This window comes from Hyperolius riggenbachi, chromosome 2 (assembly GCF_040937935.1).
Source record: "Hyperolius riggenbachi isolate aHypRig1 chromosome 2, aHypRig1.pri, whole genome shotgun sequence".
NCBI lineage: Eukaryota > Metazoa > Chordata > Amphibia > Anura > Hyperoliidae > Hyperolius > Hyperolius riggenbachi.
The window spans coordinates 350,182,283-350,200,666 of record NC_090647.1 but is presented as its reverse complement, the minus strand read 5'-3'; the positions used below and the strand labels follow the sequence as shown (position 1 = coordinate 350,200,666).

At 40.9% G+C, this 18,384-nt stretch overlaps 1 protein-coding gene across 1 annotated transcript in view; it reads left to right on the top strand.

Annotated features, from left to right (window-relative positions):
• CDK18 (cyclin dependent kinase 18) overlaps positions 1-18,384 on the top strand; it is a 166,920-nt gene that overhangs the window by 100,766 nt on the left and 47,770 nt on the right. The window contains exons 4-8 of the mRNA XM_068265549.1: positions 3,077-3,205; positions 4,595-4,651; positions 7,280-7,394; positions 12,687-12,781; positions 14,812-14,874. Coding sequence (XP_068121650.1) covers positions 3,077-3,205; positions 4,595-4,651; positions 7,280-7,394; positions 12,687-12,781; positions 14,812-14,874 — 459 coding nt within the window. The remainder of the gene's footprint in view (positions 1-3,076; positions 3,206-4,594; positions 4,652-7,279; positions 7,395-12,686; positions 12,782-14,811; positions 14,875-18,384) is intronic.

The window sequence follows — 18,384 nt, the reverse complement described above, 5'->3', positions numbered from 1 at the left end:
ACACTCCTTGCTAGAAGTGCCCTGGTGGAGATTTATCAAAATAGACATCACTGGTGGGTGACATGTGATAGTCCAGAGCACAGAATCTAAATGAAACTCTGATCTTCACCAGAGCACCCTGCAAGAGATCATAGATGCCACTGAACTGTTTTGCATGGGAGAACCAAATAGTTTGTGATCGCCATGTTTCCTCCATCAGAGGTTGTAGGAGGCACTTTGATGTGAAGACAGAAGAAGGCAATCAGTCATTGGGTTCAAGCAGAGGTCAAAGTAGGGTCAGACAATTTTGAAATAGATTCAGGCAAAGATCAAGGCAGGTAGCAGATAATTGGTATTTGGGTTCAGGCCTAGGCAGGTGGCAGGCATTTGGTAATCTGGTTTACCAGGGATTGGCAACAGGAGCAGTAGATCAGCAAAGATCAGGTAATATGAGTCAGCAACAAGTATAAAAAACATGTTTCATGCTAATACACTACAAGCTGCCATGCTAATACACTACAAGCTGCTTAGAACACATTGCAGCCAGATGCTTACTGAGTAGGAGTTTAAGTACTTCAAATAATTTGCACTTTACCTAATACAGCAGCATGTGGCACCCACAGGCATGCAACCTCTTGTGCAATCATGGGATGCTATACACAGAGAGAAGCAATACTATAGCATGCCAAGAAGATGTGTTACATTACATGCATCCCCCCCTTCCACCCCATAGCAGCCTCTAGATACCCTCTAGATCTGGCTTCTCCGGATGCACAAAGATTAGCCCAGTTGCATGGACATTGTTTCCTGGTTCCTATAAGTTTCTTCAGTTCCACAAGCCTCCATTCCATGCGATACTGGAGATATGTTTCCCACCCCTCAAGCACATGGATTCCACAATTACCTCTACCTTAGATTCTTCACTACTGTCCACAATGACTGGGGAAAAAGAAAAAGACCTCCTCCCGAGAAAGGGGTGTGGGGCACTGACTTAAGGCAAGACAGAAAAAACACTGAATGCATTTTACATATCTTAAAAGCCACAAGGTTAAAGATAAACTTCAACTTAGAATTGAACTTTATCCCAATCAGTAGCTGATACCCCCTTTTACATGAGAAATATCATGCTTTTCACAAACAGACCATCAGGGGGCGCTGTATGACTGATTTTGTGCTGAAACCCCGCCCACAAGAAGCTCTGAGTACCGTGGTACTCTGGGCAAACTGCCACAATGTAACAATGTTCACAGACAGGAATTAGCTGTTTACAGCTGTCTCTAACAGCCAAAACAGCTAGGAGCAGACTACATAACCTGCCCACAGTAAAAATGTCACCATGTAATAAATGTCAGAATGTAAATCGGGGAGAGGAAAGATTTTACAATGGGCAAACACTGACTAAATCATTTATACATAATTATGGTAAAAAATGAAGCACTTTTTTTACTACATTATTTTCACTGGAGTTCCTCTTTAATGACTTCTTTGACAGGAAATGGGCCAATCTATTTTCTACCCTATCTTCTTAGAGGGATGGCATAATTTTAGACTAGAGGTGGAACGTCATGCCAAGTCCCAAAGTTTGAAGAATTGAGAGCCCCTCCGTTTCCTGTTAGCCCCTTGTTTATCATTGGATTGGGCTTAGGAGAGCAAAACGTCAAGACCTTTTTAGGTTGGAAATCAGAAAGCAAATGCCAAAGAAAGATTCAGACAGAGGTGAAGTCAGGCTGCAGGCAATTGGTATTCTGATTCAGGCAGAGGTTGAAGCAAGCAACAGATACAGTAGAAAGAGCATGGTCAAACAATCTAAGTCAGTTACAAGTGTGAGGGACAGTTAGCAGGACTTTACCATGAGAAATGTGGTACTACTCCAGCAAAAACTTGTTGGTTATTACTCTGAATTCTTTTGCACACTAGTGTCACTTTTGTTGAGAAATGTGTGGGTCTACTCTGTATGCATACTGCTATGTTTTCTTTTTTATATTTACTACAGTTATGTCTATACAGGCTATGCCTGTGCTCCACATTTTGAAATCTTTCTGATAAGTTTTGCGTCAAGTAACTTGGGCTGTAGCACAACCCTGAAGTCAGCTGTTAGTTTAGTGCTACATTGTGTCATGTGGGCAACATAGTGGAAACATGTAAAAAACGAGTTAGTGTGGACTATACACTGTGTGGGATATAAGCTATTTATCATGTCTTTAGCTGTGACTAGCTACAGGCATGTTGGGATAGTTCCTGTTGTGTAGTCACTATAAACTGCTTATTGAATACATGTGTTTTTGTGATTCCCCAAATCATGTAATGATGCTTTAGAATGTAAATTAATAACATTCCCAAATTATTTACAATCAATCCTGATTTTAAAAAGCGTCCCAACCTTTTCAAAATTGGGAGTGTATTTCCCCTCCACATCTTATCTGTTTTAGGAATTGTGATTGTATGTCTGATCTGCATCTTATATCTGTAATGGTGCCCATACACAGTACAATAAAAACGTTTGATTTTCCTGTTTCTTCGACCAAAACGATCAAATGAAAGTCAAAAAGAATATTTTTCTCCGATCAAGAAAAACGAACGATTATCCCTTTTTTTCAATAATAATCTGATCGGATATGTTGGAAAAATCTTTATATTCGATCTAACGAAATAATTGAACATAATTATCTAATAAAAAAAATGAAAAAATGTTACCATGTATGGGCACTATTAGTCTGATAGAAACGTTTGCATTATTTTTGCAGTCAGAGGTTCACTAAATGCCCAGAACTCAAAAGTGTTCATTCAAGAAGTATGGCTGAAAATGCTGACGTGACTGAACAAATTAATATTCTGTTTAAAACTGTACAATACTGTAATATACCAATTTATAAGCTGCCAAGGTGATGTATGCTGCCATTAGTCTGTATATAAGCAGCATTTAATACTATTGCTGCCCTCAATTGTTCTGAATACCATGGAAGGATACCATAAAATATTTTTGGGGACAGCTTAAACATTAGGGTTACACTGTGCAAATCCATTTCATAAATGAATATTAAAATGTAATATTTCTATGAATTCACAGATAGCAGTTGTTTGTCTATTATCTATCCAGGATGTCAGCAAAAGGCTTGCTTTACCGATGGACATTCGTTTACCGCCTGAACTCCTGGCAAAGCTACAGATGAGTAGTCCAGAAGATGATCCGAAACCGCTGACACGGTTATCAAGAAGAGCATCACTGGTAAAATTAACATGCTGATGGTTTAATTATTATTTTGGATTTGTGTAGCCCCAGTAGTACTGATTTATGTTTCAGTCATTGGATTGGGGTTGTGTGTTTAGGCAGCATATAAGGATCTGATCTGTCCCTGGAGACAGAAATGGAAACACATTTATCGTCATACTTGCCGTATTTAGGAACATTTATACAGAGAGTAGTGCATCAATCATGGGAGCAGCCATCACTGATCTCTTTCTGAAAATAACACTCTCCTGTCTTCAATGCTGATCTACTGGCCATGATAGTTTCTGAATGACTCATATGGAATATGGAGACATAAGAGTTCTAGAGAAGTGTTGCAGCAACTAATCTGCATACCACAAAAGTGATTTAGAAACATTTACAGCCACATGGTCAACATTACACCCGTAGAGCTAGTATCTTTTCTAAGAACAACAATGGCAGCTTTCTTATTTCTTTCTTGACTGGTATACTTTGCATGCAGCAGATCAGTTAGAGAGATCAGTAGTCAGGGGTGTAAATAAAATCATGTGGCAACAGTGGCGTAGCTAAGGAGCTGTGGGCCCCGATGCAAGTTTTACAATGGGGCCCCCCAAGCACTCTATACATAATTTATACGGCGCACCAAAATCTGCCAATGGCAACTACAGTGTCAGAGGTGCAAGAAGGGGATGGGGAACAGCTAGTTAATGATTACCACTATTCAAAGTATCTACAGAAGTCATTATTATGAGCATAGGACCAATAGAGAGCTCATTCTGTAGTTAAAGGAGGGCCCTTTGGGGCCCCTCTGGCCCAAGGGCCCCGATGCGGTCGCTACCTCTGCACCCCCTATTGCTACGCCCCTGTGTGGCAACTCAACAGAACTTGATAAAGTTCATACAACTTACCTTGCCTCCCTCAGTGATCCTCACAGCCCTGGGGCCATCTTGCAAGTCATAAAGTCATAAAACAAATGTGGCTATCATGATCTTCACACCCAGAACGCTGTGGCAGCAAAAACACCTCATCAGGTGCATGGCTAGCCCCCCCCCCCCCCCCCCCCCAAGCCAGAAAGATTTTAAGACCAGCAGACTCTCCACTTATCACACACGCTGCAAAGATTTGGGTGTTCTTTTTTAAAAGGCTGCAACTGACTATCTATGTCCCCAGAAGTGGCTCGTCATATTGTCTGCTATGTTCTTTGCTAAAAAAAACATAGGCCATGCATGTGGAAAGGAAGAACAAAACTGAGTGGCCACATGATCGCTGCTTTGGAGGACTATAATTGTTTTAAAACTCACATACTTTTGTACACACCTAGTTTTTGCAAGTAGCTATTCTAAAGAACAAGGCAACTCTAACATGTAAGTAAATAAGTCAATGACCAAGGTGACTTCTTTTTTGCAGTCAGATATCGGGTTTGGAAAGCTGGAGACGTATGTGAAGCTGGACAAACTGGGAGAGGTGAGAAGAAACCTTTTGGAAAAAAAATCATCTGTAGTTTTGAATCTCGTATGTACGGTAGCTCCATGTAAACCATTCATCATTTTTGAAAGACTGATCTCAAAAATTTAATACGGAAGCATCATATACAGTATTTTTCTTCAATGTTCTTTACTGTTGTTCCAAAAGAAATAGCCACCCATGTAAATTGTCAGCTGTTATTTTGCTTACAGTGCCAATTGATTGTTGATACTATTAAATTTTTTTGTAGATCAATTAAAACAAGAACAGTACCCCCCCCCCCCCCCAAAAAAAAATTATATTTATATATATATATATATATATATATATATATATATATATATATATATATATATATTTATATATATATATATATACTAAGGGCCTGTTTCCCCTTGAACTGCATGTTTTTGGATGCATCTTTTCATGGGTGGCTTCCTTCCCAGACACATTCATGCAGGAAATATACTCGAGTTCTCTACAGCCTCCCAAGTTCATTCAGTGTTTTTGTTTTTACTATGCACAATAAATCGCATTGGAAATGAACAGCCCGTCAGTTTTACATGGGGTGTGAGGTCCAATGCGATATTTGTCACATGAAGAAAAATGCTTACAGCAGCCTTCAGTGGAAACGGGCCCTTAACCAGAAAAAGTACCCCTGTTGATTTTGATCAAGATTCTAAGTCAAAATCTCGTTGTGTGGAAAGAAGCAAATAGCTTGTACTACAGTGAAAGTATAATCAGGTTGAAAAGAAGCCTCTGTATGTAGAATATTACCGTAACTATCTTCAACCACTGGCATGTAGGGTTCTTTTACAGACCAGGCTGAGATTTTATAAGTAAGGTATGCCAAGGAAGTATCATGAATATGTTTTAATGCACAAACTGAAAAACTCTGCACATTTTGTGGATCTCAGAGCTAAATGACTTGGATTAAATTGGTTTAGTCCTATAAACAGATCCAGAGTAATGTTGATCAAGAGATACAGTTGTACCTTAGAAACATGCTTAAATCTATCTGTCACTTCAGAAAGTAAACATATGTGCATACTGGAATCAGGTATTTTTTAGTCCAGTAGGGTAATTTTCCATTATCCTCGCTGTACGTACTTGTTATAATGTCCTTCTGAATTTTGCATTTAGCGCCTTTTGGAATTATGGAGTGATGAATGAGGCCTTCTCTGACTATGGTAATTATTCTGTCATGATTCATGTTGGAATAAGCGCAAGTGATTGGAATTTAAAGGATAGAGGAAAATGCCACAGATGATATAAGATGTCTTTTAAAAATTTTAGTTGCCATTGCTTTTGGAAAAAGACTCATTTAAGTATACAGTATATCCATGGATGGTTAACCATCATATATTGAGGAGCATTGAAAACATTGATGAAAACAGCACAGCTGATCATATAGTATTGGTAGATTAATTGTACCAATTCTAGAGCTTTCCCTATCACCAAATCTAACATGCACCAGAAATGCACGTACCACCCTTTTCCCTTCTTTCTTGTAAAATTGCCGAAAAGTTTGTCTCTGTGAGTTCATCCATCATAGGTTTGGTTAATACCCCTTTAGGCATATTAAGCTGGATGGCACTGAGTTCATCTTAAAGGGAACCTGGAGGGAGAAGTATATGGAGGCTACCGTATTTATTTCCTTTTAAACTATACCAGTTGTCTGGCAGCCATGCTGATCTATTTGGCTGCAGTAGTATCTGAATCACGCACCAGAAGCAAACATGCAGCTAATCTTGTCAGATCTGACAATAATGTCATAAGCACATGATCTGCTGCATGCTCTTTGGCTAAAAGTATTAGAGGCAGAGGATCAGTGTGATAGCCAGGCAACTGGAATTGCTTAAAAGGAGATCAATATGGCAGTCTCCATATACCTTTCGTTTCAGGTTCCCTTTAAGTAGAAGCACTTAGTAGGTGTCTTTGATTTCTGATGTGAAAGCTATAAAAGTCCTGTTTAACTAGAATATGTAGATATGTACCTCTTGGGTTGAGGATTAACATAAATATATCAGATGGAATAAATAAGGGATAATTTACTAGTTTTGGAACAGAGTGGTGAACAGTGGAGAACATTAGTGATCCAGGAAACTCAGAGTGTTTTGTTTTTAAAGTGTTTATTAAAAAATTAGCCGAAGTTTGCAGCCCTCAATTTAGGGCCTGTTTCCACTACACATGGATTCTAGATGCAGAAAAACTGACTCCAATGAATGCCTATGGGCCTGTTTCCACTAAATGCTATTTTTCTGCCGTAGATTTCCCATGGGCATTCATTTGAGTCAGTTTTGTGCATCCAGAATCTGCGTGTAAACAGGCCCTAAGTCACGTGAGAGGATATGCGTCTTGTATACTGTGGCTTATGGCATCAGGCACTGGGGTCATGTCTTTCTTTGCTTCCACCACAATTTTAAAAGAGTCTACCATCTGTTTGGTAACTCATTAAGACTATGTACTATTTGTTTCATTTTTTAGAAGCATGCCTTTTTATAGATATTTATAAAGGTTGCCATTTTGTACATTTTCATGTTCCATTGCACAAAAACACGTATAATGTGAATATGTATCTTCCTTCTGCAAACAGTTGTTTCTTAATACCTTTCTGTTTTCTTTCAGGGAACATATGCCACTGTTTTTAAGGGACGCAGTAAATTAACAGAGAATTTGGTGGCCCTAAAAGAGATCAGGCTGGAGCATGAGGAAGGTGCACCATGCACTGCCATCCGAGAAGGTATAAGAGGGATAGCAAGAGACTGCCAACTGTATTTTTAGACAGAACATTCCAATTTAATACGATAAGATACTTGACTTTAAATAACTTTGTTGGGGAGAAGGAAGAGCACTCATAATCTGCTTCCATGTAAGATAACCTATTTGTTCTGTAGGTAAAATAGCAAGGTTCTCCTTTGGGATATATACTTTAATTTCCCAACAAAACATTTAGTAACACTTTACTTGAGTGCATAAATGTGTCTGTACTTCCTGACCAATAGATAGCAATGTAGCAATCAGCAACGTGTTGGTGAGTACCAGTGTATGTGTCCACCATAGACAGCAATATACTTTATTGTGACATACTGATCACTGACCCTAGTTGTGTAATGCTGTCTTGCTCATATACTGGTTGAGTCACAATTGTACTTCTCGGGAATTATCTTGCCTTATCACCTTTCCACCTTATCTAAACAAAACTTTCCAGGTACCCAGAATGTGCAGAGATTAGGCAAAGACTCATTTTTGAATGATTCTTTTGCCAAAAATTATTTTATATGTTAAGAGGGAATTTAGTAAGGGGAGATAATTTATGAGTTTTGGGAATAAAGTCAACATCAAAGTTTTGGAATTTAGACATTCAGCAAAATGCTCATAAGAATGAGTAAGTTGATATAAGTGTGACAATTGTGGAACTGTGGCCTATATGCAATTAACTTTTTCACCTGAGTTATCTTCTAGGAGATCATTTTCATCTTCCCTAAAAAATAACTTTTCAGCATTTTACAATTGAAAAAGTACCCAAAAGTTGGTGAAAGGAGACAACTTAAGTGACAAACTTAATTGCATATGGGCCTGTGTGTTTGATTTAAATTGAAATTCCACTCTTGATGATGAAAAAAACAGTGTTCTCAACTCAGATTTGTCTGGGTTTTGTTTTTTTACATTATTTTTAAACTTCACCTTGTGCAGGTCAGCCTTTCTGAAAACTAAGTGAATTCTGGGTGTATCAGTTTACTGATTAGTACATATTATGCAGTCTGCTGTCTTCAGCATATTACACATGCAGGAAGAGGAGTGTTCCTGGAGTGATTACTGAGCAATCTGTGCTCTAAACAGAGGGTTAAATATTACAAATTTACAGATTTCATGTTTGCAAAAGATTGTCATTTGAGTGCCCCGGCCTGTTATTGCACAGATAGCTAGAAACTGAAGTACCATTACTATTACCACTGATACAACATTGAATTCTTATTATTACAATACAATAACATTTGCAAAGCGCTTTTTTCCCATAGGACTCAAAGGTGGAATTTCAATTTAAAGATTGTTAGTGCTCAGTCGTTTGCTTTTACTCACATATACATACTGTACATGGTCAGTGCTCATTAAAGGAGCACTATAGTGAAATGATTAAATATAAATAAAAAAAATTGAAATGTTAAAAACACTTAAAAAGTAGGTACAAATAAAAATAATAAAAGTTAAAGAACGTAATAAATTATAATGTTTAAATTGTTACTAAAGGGAATTTCTGTTCCCAACAGAATTTAGGAAGAGTACATTATGTAATAGGGAGAGTTTTAACCACACAGCCACATGCAGAGGGAGGGGGGCTCTGGCTGCCCCAGCACCTACCCCCTTTTAAATTTCCAATAAAAAAGGCCCCTTTGGTCGCCAAGGAAGCCCCGCCCCTGGCTGTGATAAGAGCTGCCCACTGCTCTTGGGGAGCCCCGCTCACAGTAAGCCCCGCCCACCAAACGGCTGAAAGCTCCTTCCCTACCTAGGATACTTTGGATTTAAGAGGCCAATACAGGAATCCTAATGTGGCCATCCCTGTAGTTGTGTGGGAGCAGGTAATATGGTGTCTCCCTGACAGCAGTGACCTCCCCCCCCCCCAGCATCCAAAGTAACCTCTCCCTCAACCTTGTACCCACAGATAACTCTCCCTCCACCTAGGACCCACATTGACCTCTCCCTCCCCAGCATTAGCAGTGATCCTGTCTCCCACAGCACCCACCCTAACCTCTCCCTCCCCCAGCACCCACACTGACCTATCCCTCCCTAAGTGGCACCCCTCCTGCCCTCAGCAGCACCCACAGTGACCTCCCCAGCACATAAACTAACCACTCCCTTCCCCAGCACCCACACTGAACTCTCCCTCCCCCAGCCCCCCCAGTGACTTCCCCTTCCTGCAGCACCCACACTGACATAGCACCCAGTACAGTAATAGTGCGCACCTATCACTGCTAATTTGAGGGTGTTGGTGCAAAAAGACTTGGTTGGAGTAAGACACAAAAACCGCCCAATACTATCATAAAAAAAGGAAGGGGGGGGGGGCAAAGGCTGCCTAATACTGATTCTGGGGACAGGGGTATTACATACTCAATTTATCACAGTTAAATGATTGATTGTTTGATTAGAGCCCCTTTTTTTAAATTTGAGCACCACCCCCTTGAGGACGTTCTGCAGGGCTCTAGACATCAGAGAAGGAGGCAACGATCAGAGAAGTAGGCAACCATCTCCAATGAGCTGAGTTGGAAGGCCAACACCACCTCCACTCAGAGAAAGGCTGAGCAGAGGCTATTCTTTCTCTGCCAACTGAAGAAGGTATGGACCAGATACTTCTGATGAACTTCTACTCCGCTACAATTGAATCTATCCTCTATTCTTCCATCCTGGTCTGATACGCTGGCTCCTCTGCCAGCAACAGACAGAGGGTCGTCGGATTAGCTGAGAGGATTATCAGAAAACCACTTCCCCCTTTGGACCTCCTCTACAGCTTTAGACTGCACTCAAGAGCACGGAGGATTGCCAACAATCCTTCACTCCCAGGCTTCCGCTTCTTTATTCGGCTCCCTTCCGGAGATATCAGTTCATCTCCACCCCCCCCTCCCCCCACAGCTTAGGTCATCCTTCCTTTCTAGCTGTAACCTATGAAGCACGTTTGCACTGCTGCACAATATACATATTTGATGTCCCTGTGGGAGCTGTGGAAGTTGTTGAAATGTTCCAATGTTACTTCCACAGTTTCCCAGGGAATAAGTGATGTTGGTGAAAATGCTATTCCTCCTTGTTGCATAATGTAGATAATAGGATAACAGAGGCGCCAATAGGATAAAAAACACTAAAAGAACTTAAAAAACCATTTTGGTAATAGAGGAGGCAGTGGTGGACTCACCCCCTCCAAGCAGAACACACGACTGTGGATTTTCAGTCAAAACAATTTTATTGGATACTCCAAATAAAGTGCAATGCGTTTCACGGGATACAAACCCGCTTCATCAGGCAATAACAGATAGGAGTAAACAGCATCTGCCAGTATCATCAACACTGAGCGCCTCTGGTGCATTTGGTGGGGTTATGCAGCCGGATCCCAGTATGGCTACCTGGGCATGGTGTCCCCAGTGTAGCCAGGTGTAGCTACAGTGTAGCCAGGTGTCCCCCGTATTGCCAGCAGCCTTTACTCACCTCCCAGGCTCCAGCAATGAACAGCTCTAGCCCCCTCCACTCTGGCCGGCATCCTCTCTCGCACTGCTGTTAAGTTCCCTGGTCGCGGCTTGATGTTGTCATCAAGCCAGGACCCGCAACTTAACGCAGAGCAAGTGGGGATGCAGGCCGGAGTGGAGGGGAGCGATGATTGCCGGGGGGAATGTCAGGAAGGTGAGTCCTCTTTTTTCCCCTCAGACCACTGCTGCCAACAGTGATCATTATGATCCACTGGCAATCGTAGTGATCACGTGATCAGGAGCCAATCGTGATGGCTCCTGATCACTGAGGGGAGATGTCAGCTGTCATATGACAGCTTAATCTCCCCTCTCGGGTACGCATGATTGTGTCGGGAGCGGAAATGGCAGGTGGCGAAAATCCTACACCGTATCAGGCTTAGGCAGCCACAAGTGCAGCGTAGGATTTACTACATGCGGTCCCCAAAAGGTTAATTGACTCTCCCATCCTTTAAATTAATACATTTCTTATTTTCAAGTGTTAATATGAAGGACAATGAACCAGGATAGAAAAGACTAGTGTGGTTTAAATAAAAAAAAAAACATATTTTTCTTATGAAATCTTTATGGTATGCATGACTAAGGATGTGCCGGTGGGAGTGGTTAGGGGTGTGGCAGGGGTGTTGTTTTAGTGTCCCTCTTATTTATCTCAATAAGTTGGGAGGTATTTACGGTATATTCCTGAAAATTTGGGAGCTGTGAGTGAGGAACAAAGTGAACGATTCCACCAAAACATTACAGATATGGAAAGGAGATACCAGGGAAAATGGAGCATTATAATGAGGCAGACTACTTTTGGATGCTTTAGAGAGACATTCCAGATGCTACTGACAAGCGGAAATCTACCAAGTGGAGCCTCACAGGGAAGAGGAATCCAATTTAGTGTGTGTAGGGGAACTCATTTCAGTTCAAAAAAGGATTTTCATTACAAAATTGTAATAAAACTTTAATTTTATAAGTTTATTTCCATTTATTTTGAGGTATTGCCTTATTTAACATAGTTACATAAATTGTCAAGAAACGTGATGTCCTGACAATTGACAAAATGGAGGCCATTTTCGGATTCAGCACACCAAAAAAAACATAAAGATTACGTGGAATGACCAAACAGCTTTCAGAATTTATTTATTTATTTATTTGCTGACCTGTGTAATTGGTTAGTTTAAAGGTGGCCACACACCATACAATTTTTTAAATATCTGTTCAATTTAAGAATTGCAATCAATTTTTCTGACTGATTGTAACATTTCAAAAATATGACCAATGTACCACACACATATGTTCAATTTTTCTCCAGTTATGATAAAAATGATTGGAAATTCTGACAAAATTGCTAGGGTGTGTATACTAATAAGTTGACAATCTAACACACACCATACAATCTTTAGTAAGATTGAAGAAAAATATCTGGCATTCCGGATAAAAATCAAAGAGAACGGGAAATCCGATCGGATTTTTCAGTAGAATGAAAAAAAAAAGTTCTATTTTTTCGGGAGATCCGATTGTTTTTATCGAATTGCTGTAAAATCGGATCATTTTATTGTATCGTGTGTGGCCACCTTTATAGTTGTCATTTAAGTCCATAGTGAAGATTAATTTCTGTCAGTAATAATTTAAACATTATAACTGATTACTTTCTTAGATTTAACTGTCTTATGTAACTTATCTGTTTTTCAACATTTCATTTTTATTTCTTTTTCATTTTAAATTTTTATCATTTCTCCATAGTGCCCTTTCAAGCTCTTTTCTGTGTTTTTTTTGTACATGTGACAATAGCTTTATTCTACATAACTGCTCTCTTCCAGTGTCTCTTTTGAAGAATCTGAAGCATGCTAACATTGTAACACTACATGATATCATCCATACAGAATATTCTTTAACCTTAGTGTTTGAATACCTGGTAAGCTTAATAAAACTGCTTTCTTTAAAATAATCTATACTCAACATAGTAATGGAGGTTAAAGGCAGACACTTTCGCCTCACATACAGTATCTTCAAAAGGGAGTGCTTAGTATATACTTCAGTTGCCCAGCGAGTGCCTCTCAGTCACTCCGAGGGAAATGATATGTTGAGCTGAATGGTTCATATGAAGCAGCCAAGCAAAGCAATTGATTTTCACTTGTGGAAAGGGGTTTTCAGCATTCAAGCTGTGCAGAACATACATCTCCAACAATTACTGCTGCACTTACAGGTGGACCCCTCTGCATTGTGACATTGTAGTTTTTATACAGAATTGGGATAGGACCTCTATCATGTATTTATGACTTTATCCCTGGCAAAATTTTGCCTCCATTTTAGGCCTGGTAAATCAGGTCACCTCTATGGAAGATAGAAAACATCTTTCCATTGTAGACTCTGAAGACATTACAACATGCCTGTAGTGATTATAATGGCTGTCCCTTTCAGATTTGCTCTCACTTTCTGATCTGGAGGTTGGAGTTGCCTACACAGGAAGCATGGGGAAATTGGGACAAACGTGGCAATGGTAAACTTTTACCTTCTGAAGCATTCAAATAAACATTTTGGGTGGATTTTTACTTTAAAGAGATGCTGCCCATAGAATGTTTGTCTGCTGGATCTTATTGATGTATGTAATCCTTTGGGACAGGTCTTCTTCATAGTGCTTTAATATTCAGGCTACTGAATGATAACTGGTAGTAATCATCTATAATCTTTATACATTATGACAAGTATGCCTTTAACTTCCATTTCACCCTCTTTGTATGTCATTTTTAACACAATTGCTTTAAAAGTACATTTATAATAATAATACATCTACATGGATTTACCTTACAAATCCATGTACGTTTTAGTGAATATTCCCATTTTCATTACGCACAAGTAAGCCTGCAGATATTCACTAAAACTTGTTTGAAGTGGAAATATTACTTCCTTGCTATAGGAGGGGAGCATCTAACACACCCACTTCAAATCAATATGACGATTTTTGGTCAAAGAAACAACAAATAATAATCCATTCCAAAAGATAGGCATTCTTTTTTTTCATATAGATAAAAATTACGTTATTGCTCTTGTCCCTTTTATGGATATGCAATTTTAGGACTGGGCACTGACTACAGAAGGCCTGCAGCAATGCAGGCGGACAGTGGCTTTTGCCATGTTCCCATTGCCCAATCCTGGGAATACCAATCCTATTTACAGATACCAATCCTATTCAAGAAGGTGCTTTAGTAGCCCTCCCTATAGAATTCTTATAATGCTTCGAGCTTATTCCGCACCCTCCAAGAACTCTTTCAAATTGGGAAAGTGAAGTATACCTCCAACATGTGGTAGAATTTGGGACATATAAACCTAGGGGAAATATCAGACAGAGGTGCACTTCAACTATCATCATGGGGGTGGGAAGGATTTGGCGGGGGCTTGAAATGGGTTGCTCAAACACCTTTTTATGCAGCTAGTTCCAGCGTTTTATGAGATAGGAGTGGCTGCAAATGAGGCAGCTGCCACGGATTGCATGTAAGGCTGCTGGTAGTGTGGATACACTGTACTTCCCCCTTCTATGGAATTTGTCTTAAATGGGGCAAGAGCAGTAGTGTAATCTATTTTCATTGCTAGTGAGGCATTCCTTTATGTACAAAATGCTTTCAAATTCTGCTTATTCTTTGAATTATAGTAGTATGTGCCTTATATGTCATCATATGCCTAGTTAAACAGTATTAAATAAAGTCAGTGAATGAAAAAGTCATGAATGACAAACATTTAAATGTAGTTTCATTGGGTAATACACCATGGGGTGTTGAGGTATGATATTTTGTTTTTATACATGCAAGGGATTATAATGTACTGCAGTAAACTTGTTATACTAACATTGGTGTGTTTGCAAAAAAAAAAATGTACAATAGTGTTCCTCTGACTCTGCCTTTGTGTGTAGTTTTTAATGCGTTTATTTGTATTTTCTTTCCTCTTTAGGACAATGACCTAAAACAATACTTGGATAATTGTGGCAATTTGATGTCCATGCACAATGTTAAGGTAAGAGGCTTCAAATGAAAAAGGGTTTCAAATCAGTGATGGAGTGGTGTCCTAGATACATAACAAGCTGGGAGATTGGATCCCTGAATCCATTAAATTGTCATATTAAGATACTTGGCTAATTGTGGCAATTTATTGTCCATGCATTATGTAAAGGTAAGAGGTTTTGAATGAAAAAATAAAAAGGTTTCACATAAGTGAGGGAGTAGAGTCCTAAATACATAACAAGCTCAGAGTTTGGACCTCTGAATCCAACTTGATGTATTTTTTTGTGTACCAGGTAACCGCATGTCAAACACTGACGCACATGGGGTCACAAACACTGCCATTTGTCTGCTTAAATTGCAGCTGGAAGGCACTCAGTAGCCATTAGGCATATCAGCGAAATGCCCGACTGTGAGAATCTGCTCAGCTGCCTGTACAGACAGGCAGCGTTTTGACCACTGTTCACGTCTGCATTCTGCAGGTCTCTTTAAGAGAGACCTTCTGTCAGTTCTGTAGCTTGCTGCTGAGGAATTTGCATACATTCATTATGCAAATCCCCTACCTGCCTCCTGTGATGACTGGCAGTATAAAGGTTGGGATTACCCACAGTCCTTTGCTGGTCATTCCTTCAAGTTTTTTGTTGTACACACTCCTAGTGAGCGTCAGCCATGCTCTTGGTTTGAAGATCAGCTTAGAGTAATTCCTGGAAACTGTGCTAGGCAGATTTCCCTAGTGCAGTTAGGATTGTTTATCTGTTTTGTTTGTCTGTTGCGATTGTCCTGTCCCAGCGGTGGTCGATAGGAAGTCGTTCTGATCTCTGTTCTTGGAGCATAGCTGGTGCAGCGGTTGCTACCAGCTATCTCTTCTGTTCTGCCTCTCTGGATCGCGCTAGCCACTTTTCGCTAGCGCTGTGGATCCTTCTGTTCTGTCTCCTGGGATCCGCTGGCCACTTTTCGCTAGTGCTGTGGATCCTTCTGTTCTGCTACTCTGTACCTGGATCGCGCTAGCCACTTTTCGCTAGTGCTGTGGATCCTATCTCTCGCTTGTCCCTGTTTTCGTGTGTCTGTCTTGTCTGCTACGACCGCTTGCTGGAGGCTCGGTGAGGTAACCGTTAAGCAAGCGTTCGCGTCCTCTGTTTCGTGTTTGTCTGTCGATGGTTAGTTAGGTGTGCTTGTCTCTATTGTGCTTATCACGTGGAGACCGCGCATAACCGCGTGCACTGTTGCGAATGAGTGCGGTGTTCGCGGTTAGCTAGCGTTTGTTATTTTCCGCATCCCCTCATTGTATGATTTGCTGTGCCTTTGCTACTCTCGTGCTCCGCCTTGCTGTAGCCTTGTGTCACGTCTGGCGATCGCACCTCTCGTGATCGCGTTCCTGCTTCTTATCTGCTGTGGTGTGTGCACAGTCGCAGGTTGGCGACTAGTTTTGCACACACAATCTGTCTCTGTGCTCACTCTCAATCGCTTCTCTTGCGATTGTGTTTCTTCCCTCCGTACAATTCCTGTCTGGCGTGTGTGGTAGGGCAGAGGAGCTGTTCCTCTGCACTCCACAGCTCCACCTGCTGACAGGAATTTCCCTGTGCAGGTGCATAGCACCTAGCCTGGGTGTCCTCAATTATACGCTTGTGGAGGAAATCCGCCGCGTCAGCACACGTCTGGTGCGCTGACCACGGAGACGATTCCACAATCGTTACAGAATGACCAGCCCAACCAAAATTCCCAGGGCAGAGGGAACCTTTGATTTGATTCAGATGTCATTGCCTGAGACAAAAGCGTATGTGGATCCTATTATAGGTAGGATCGCACACTATATAAAAGCTGTTAAAAAATCGGTGCTCGTCCCTGATCCCCACCCATATGGGGATTATCTCAATACCGGGCTATTTGAACCGCCATTTGCCTCATGGGAGATTGGGGCCTTGGTGGAGGAATTTGATTTGGATTGGAAGGCCTTTTGCGATTTTTATATCGCAAAAAGTGAGGATATCCTGAATGATTGTCTCGACTCTATGTACCTTTTGATTGATTCTGGTGAATGTGACGAATGTATTGTGGAGCTGGTGATTTATGTGTGGTAAACCATTTTGGACGAATTGCACACACACCAACCAATTATTTCCAATAAAGAGACACCATTGTCACATGATTATTCCTGTCTTTCTGGGGTAAAGCAAGTGAGTTTGGACACTGTGCGACCTGAAATGAATGGGTGTGCCTCGACTGTAGACACCTGCGTGAATTCTGATGGAGTTTCTCCTGTTTGTTTAGAGGTTAAATCTGTGCGATCTGATGCCTGTTTCTCAGATGTTCCTGTCGATTGTGATCGGCGTGAGTGTGTCAGTTTTGTCAATGATTTGTGAGATCCCTTGTCATGTAAAAACAGATCTTCTTCTCTCAGTACTACTTTAAAGGAATACTTAAGTCAAAAAAAAAAAAATGACATTTACTCACCTGGGGCATCCCTCAGCACCCCGAAGCTGGATGGTGCCCTCGCAGCCCCGCTCCGATCGTCCTGTCCCCGCCGGCGGCTACTTCCGGTTCGGCGACAGCCGCCGACAGGCTGGGAACGCGGCTGATTTTCCGCGTTCCCAGCCGCTGCTATCACTCTCTATGCTGCTATAGCGTATATATATATATATACGGTATATATACATATATCTATGCTGCTATAGCGTATATATATATATATATATATATATATATATATATATATACGCTATAGCAGCATAGAGAGTGATAGCAGCGGCTGGGAACGCGGAAAATCAGCCGCGTTCCCAGCCTGTCGGCGGCTGTCGCCGAACCGGAAGTAGCCGCCGGCGGGGACAGGACGATCGGAGCGGGGCTGCGAGGGCACCATCCAGCTTCGGGGTGCTGAGGGATGCCCCAGGTGAGTAAATGTCATTTTTTTTTTTGACTTAAGTATTCCTTTAAGATCCTCCATCTATGATCTTGCTATGGGGAAAATTCCCAAACTATGCAGTTTCAAGAGTAAAATTAATATGATTCCTCATGTTGTTGTCACAACTTCCCCTAACATTGTTCAGTATGAATGCTCAGACCTAGTCAGGTGTGAATGGGAGCCCCCGTTCCAGAAAAAACAGCTTGAAGCGTTGTCGTATGAATTGGAGAACGATTCAGAGTCGTTTTGTGAGTACTACATTGCCAGAAGTGAATCTGTCTTGAGAGCATGTATAAGTTATGCATCCGCCTTAAGAGAAAAAAAGGGGTGTGAATTTGACTTTGTGAGTCTGCTGATTTGTATGTGGAAAATGATTCTGAATGAATTACGTGTATGTCATTCAGGTGACGTTTGTAAAGGTACATTGTCAGCTGGCGTTTCTGAGATCCAGCAATCCAGCCTGGAGACCTCAGAATCCCTGTCTTTGGAGTGTTCGGTTTCGCAACTTAAAGCGATTGTGGATTCGCAAATTTTGCGTTCTGTCTCCTCGGATTCTACATTGTTAGCCGAGTCTAAGAGTGAGACAGCACTTTGGTTTTGTGAACCTGATACTGAAGCACCTTTGCT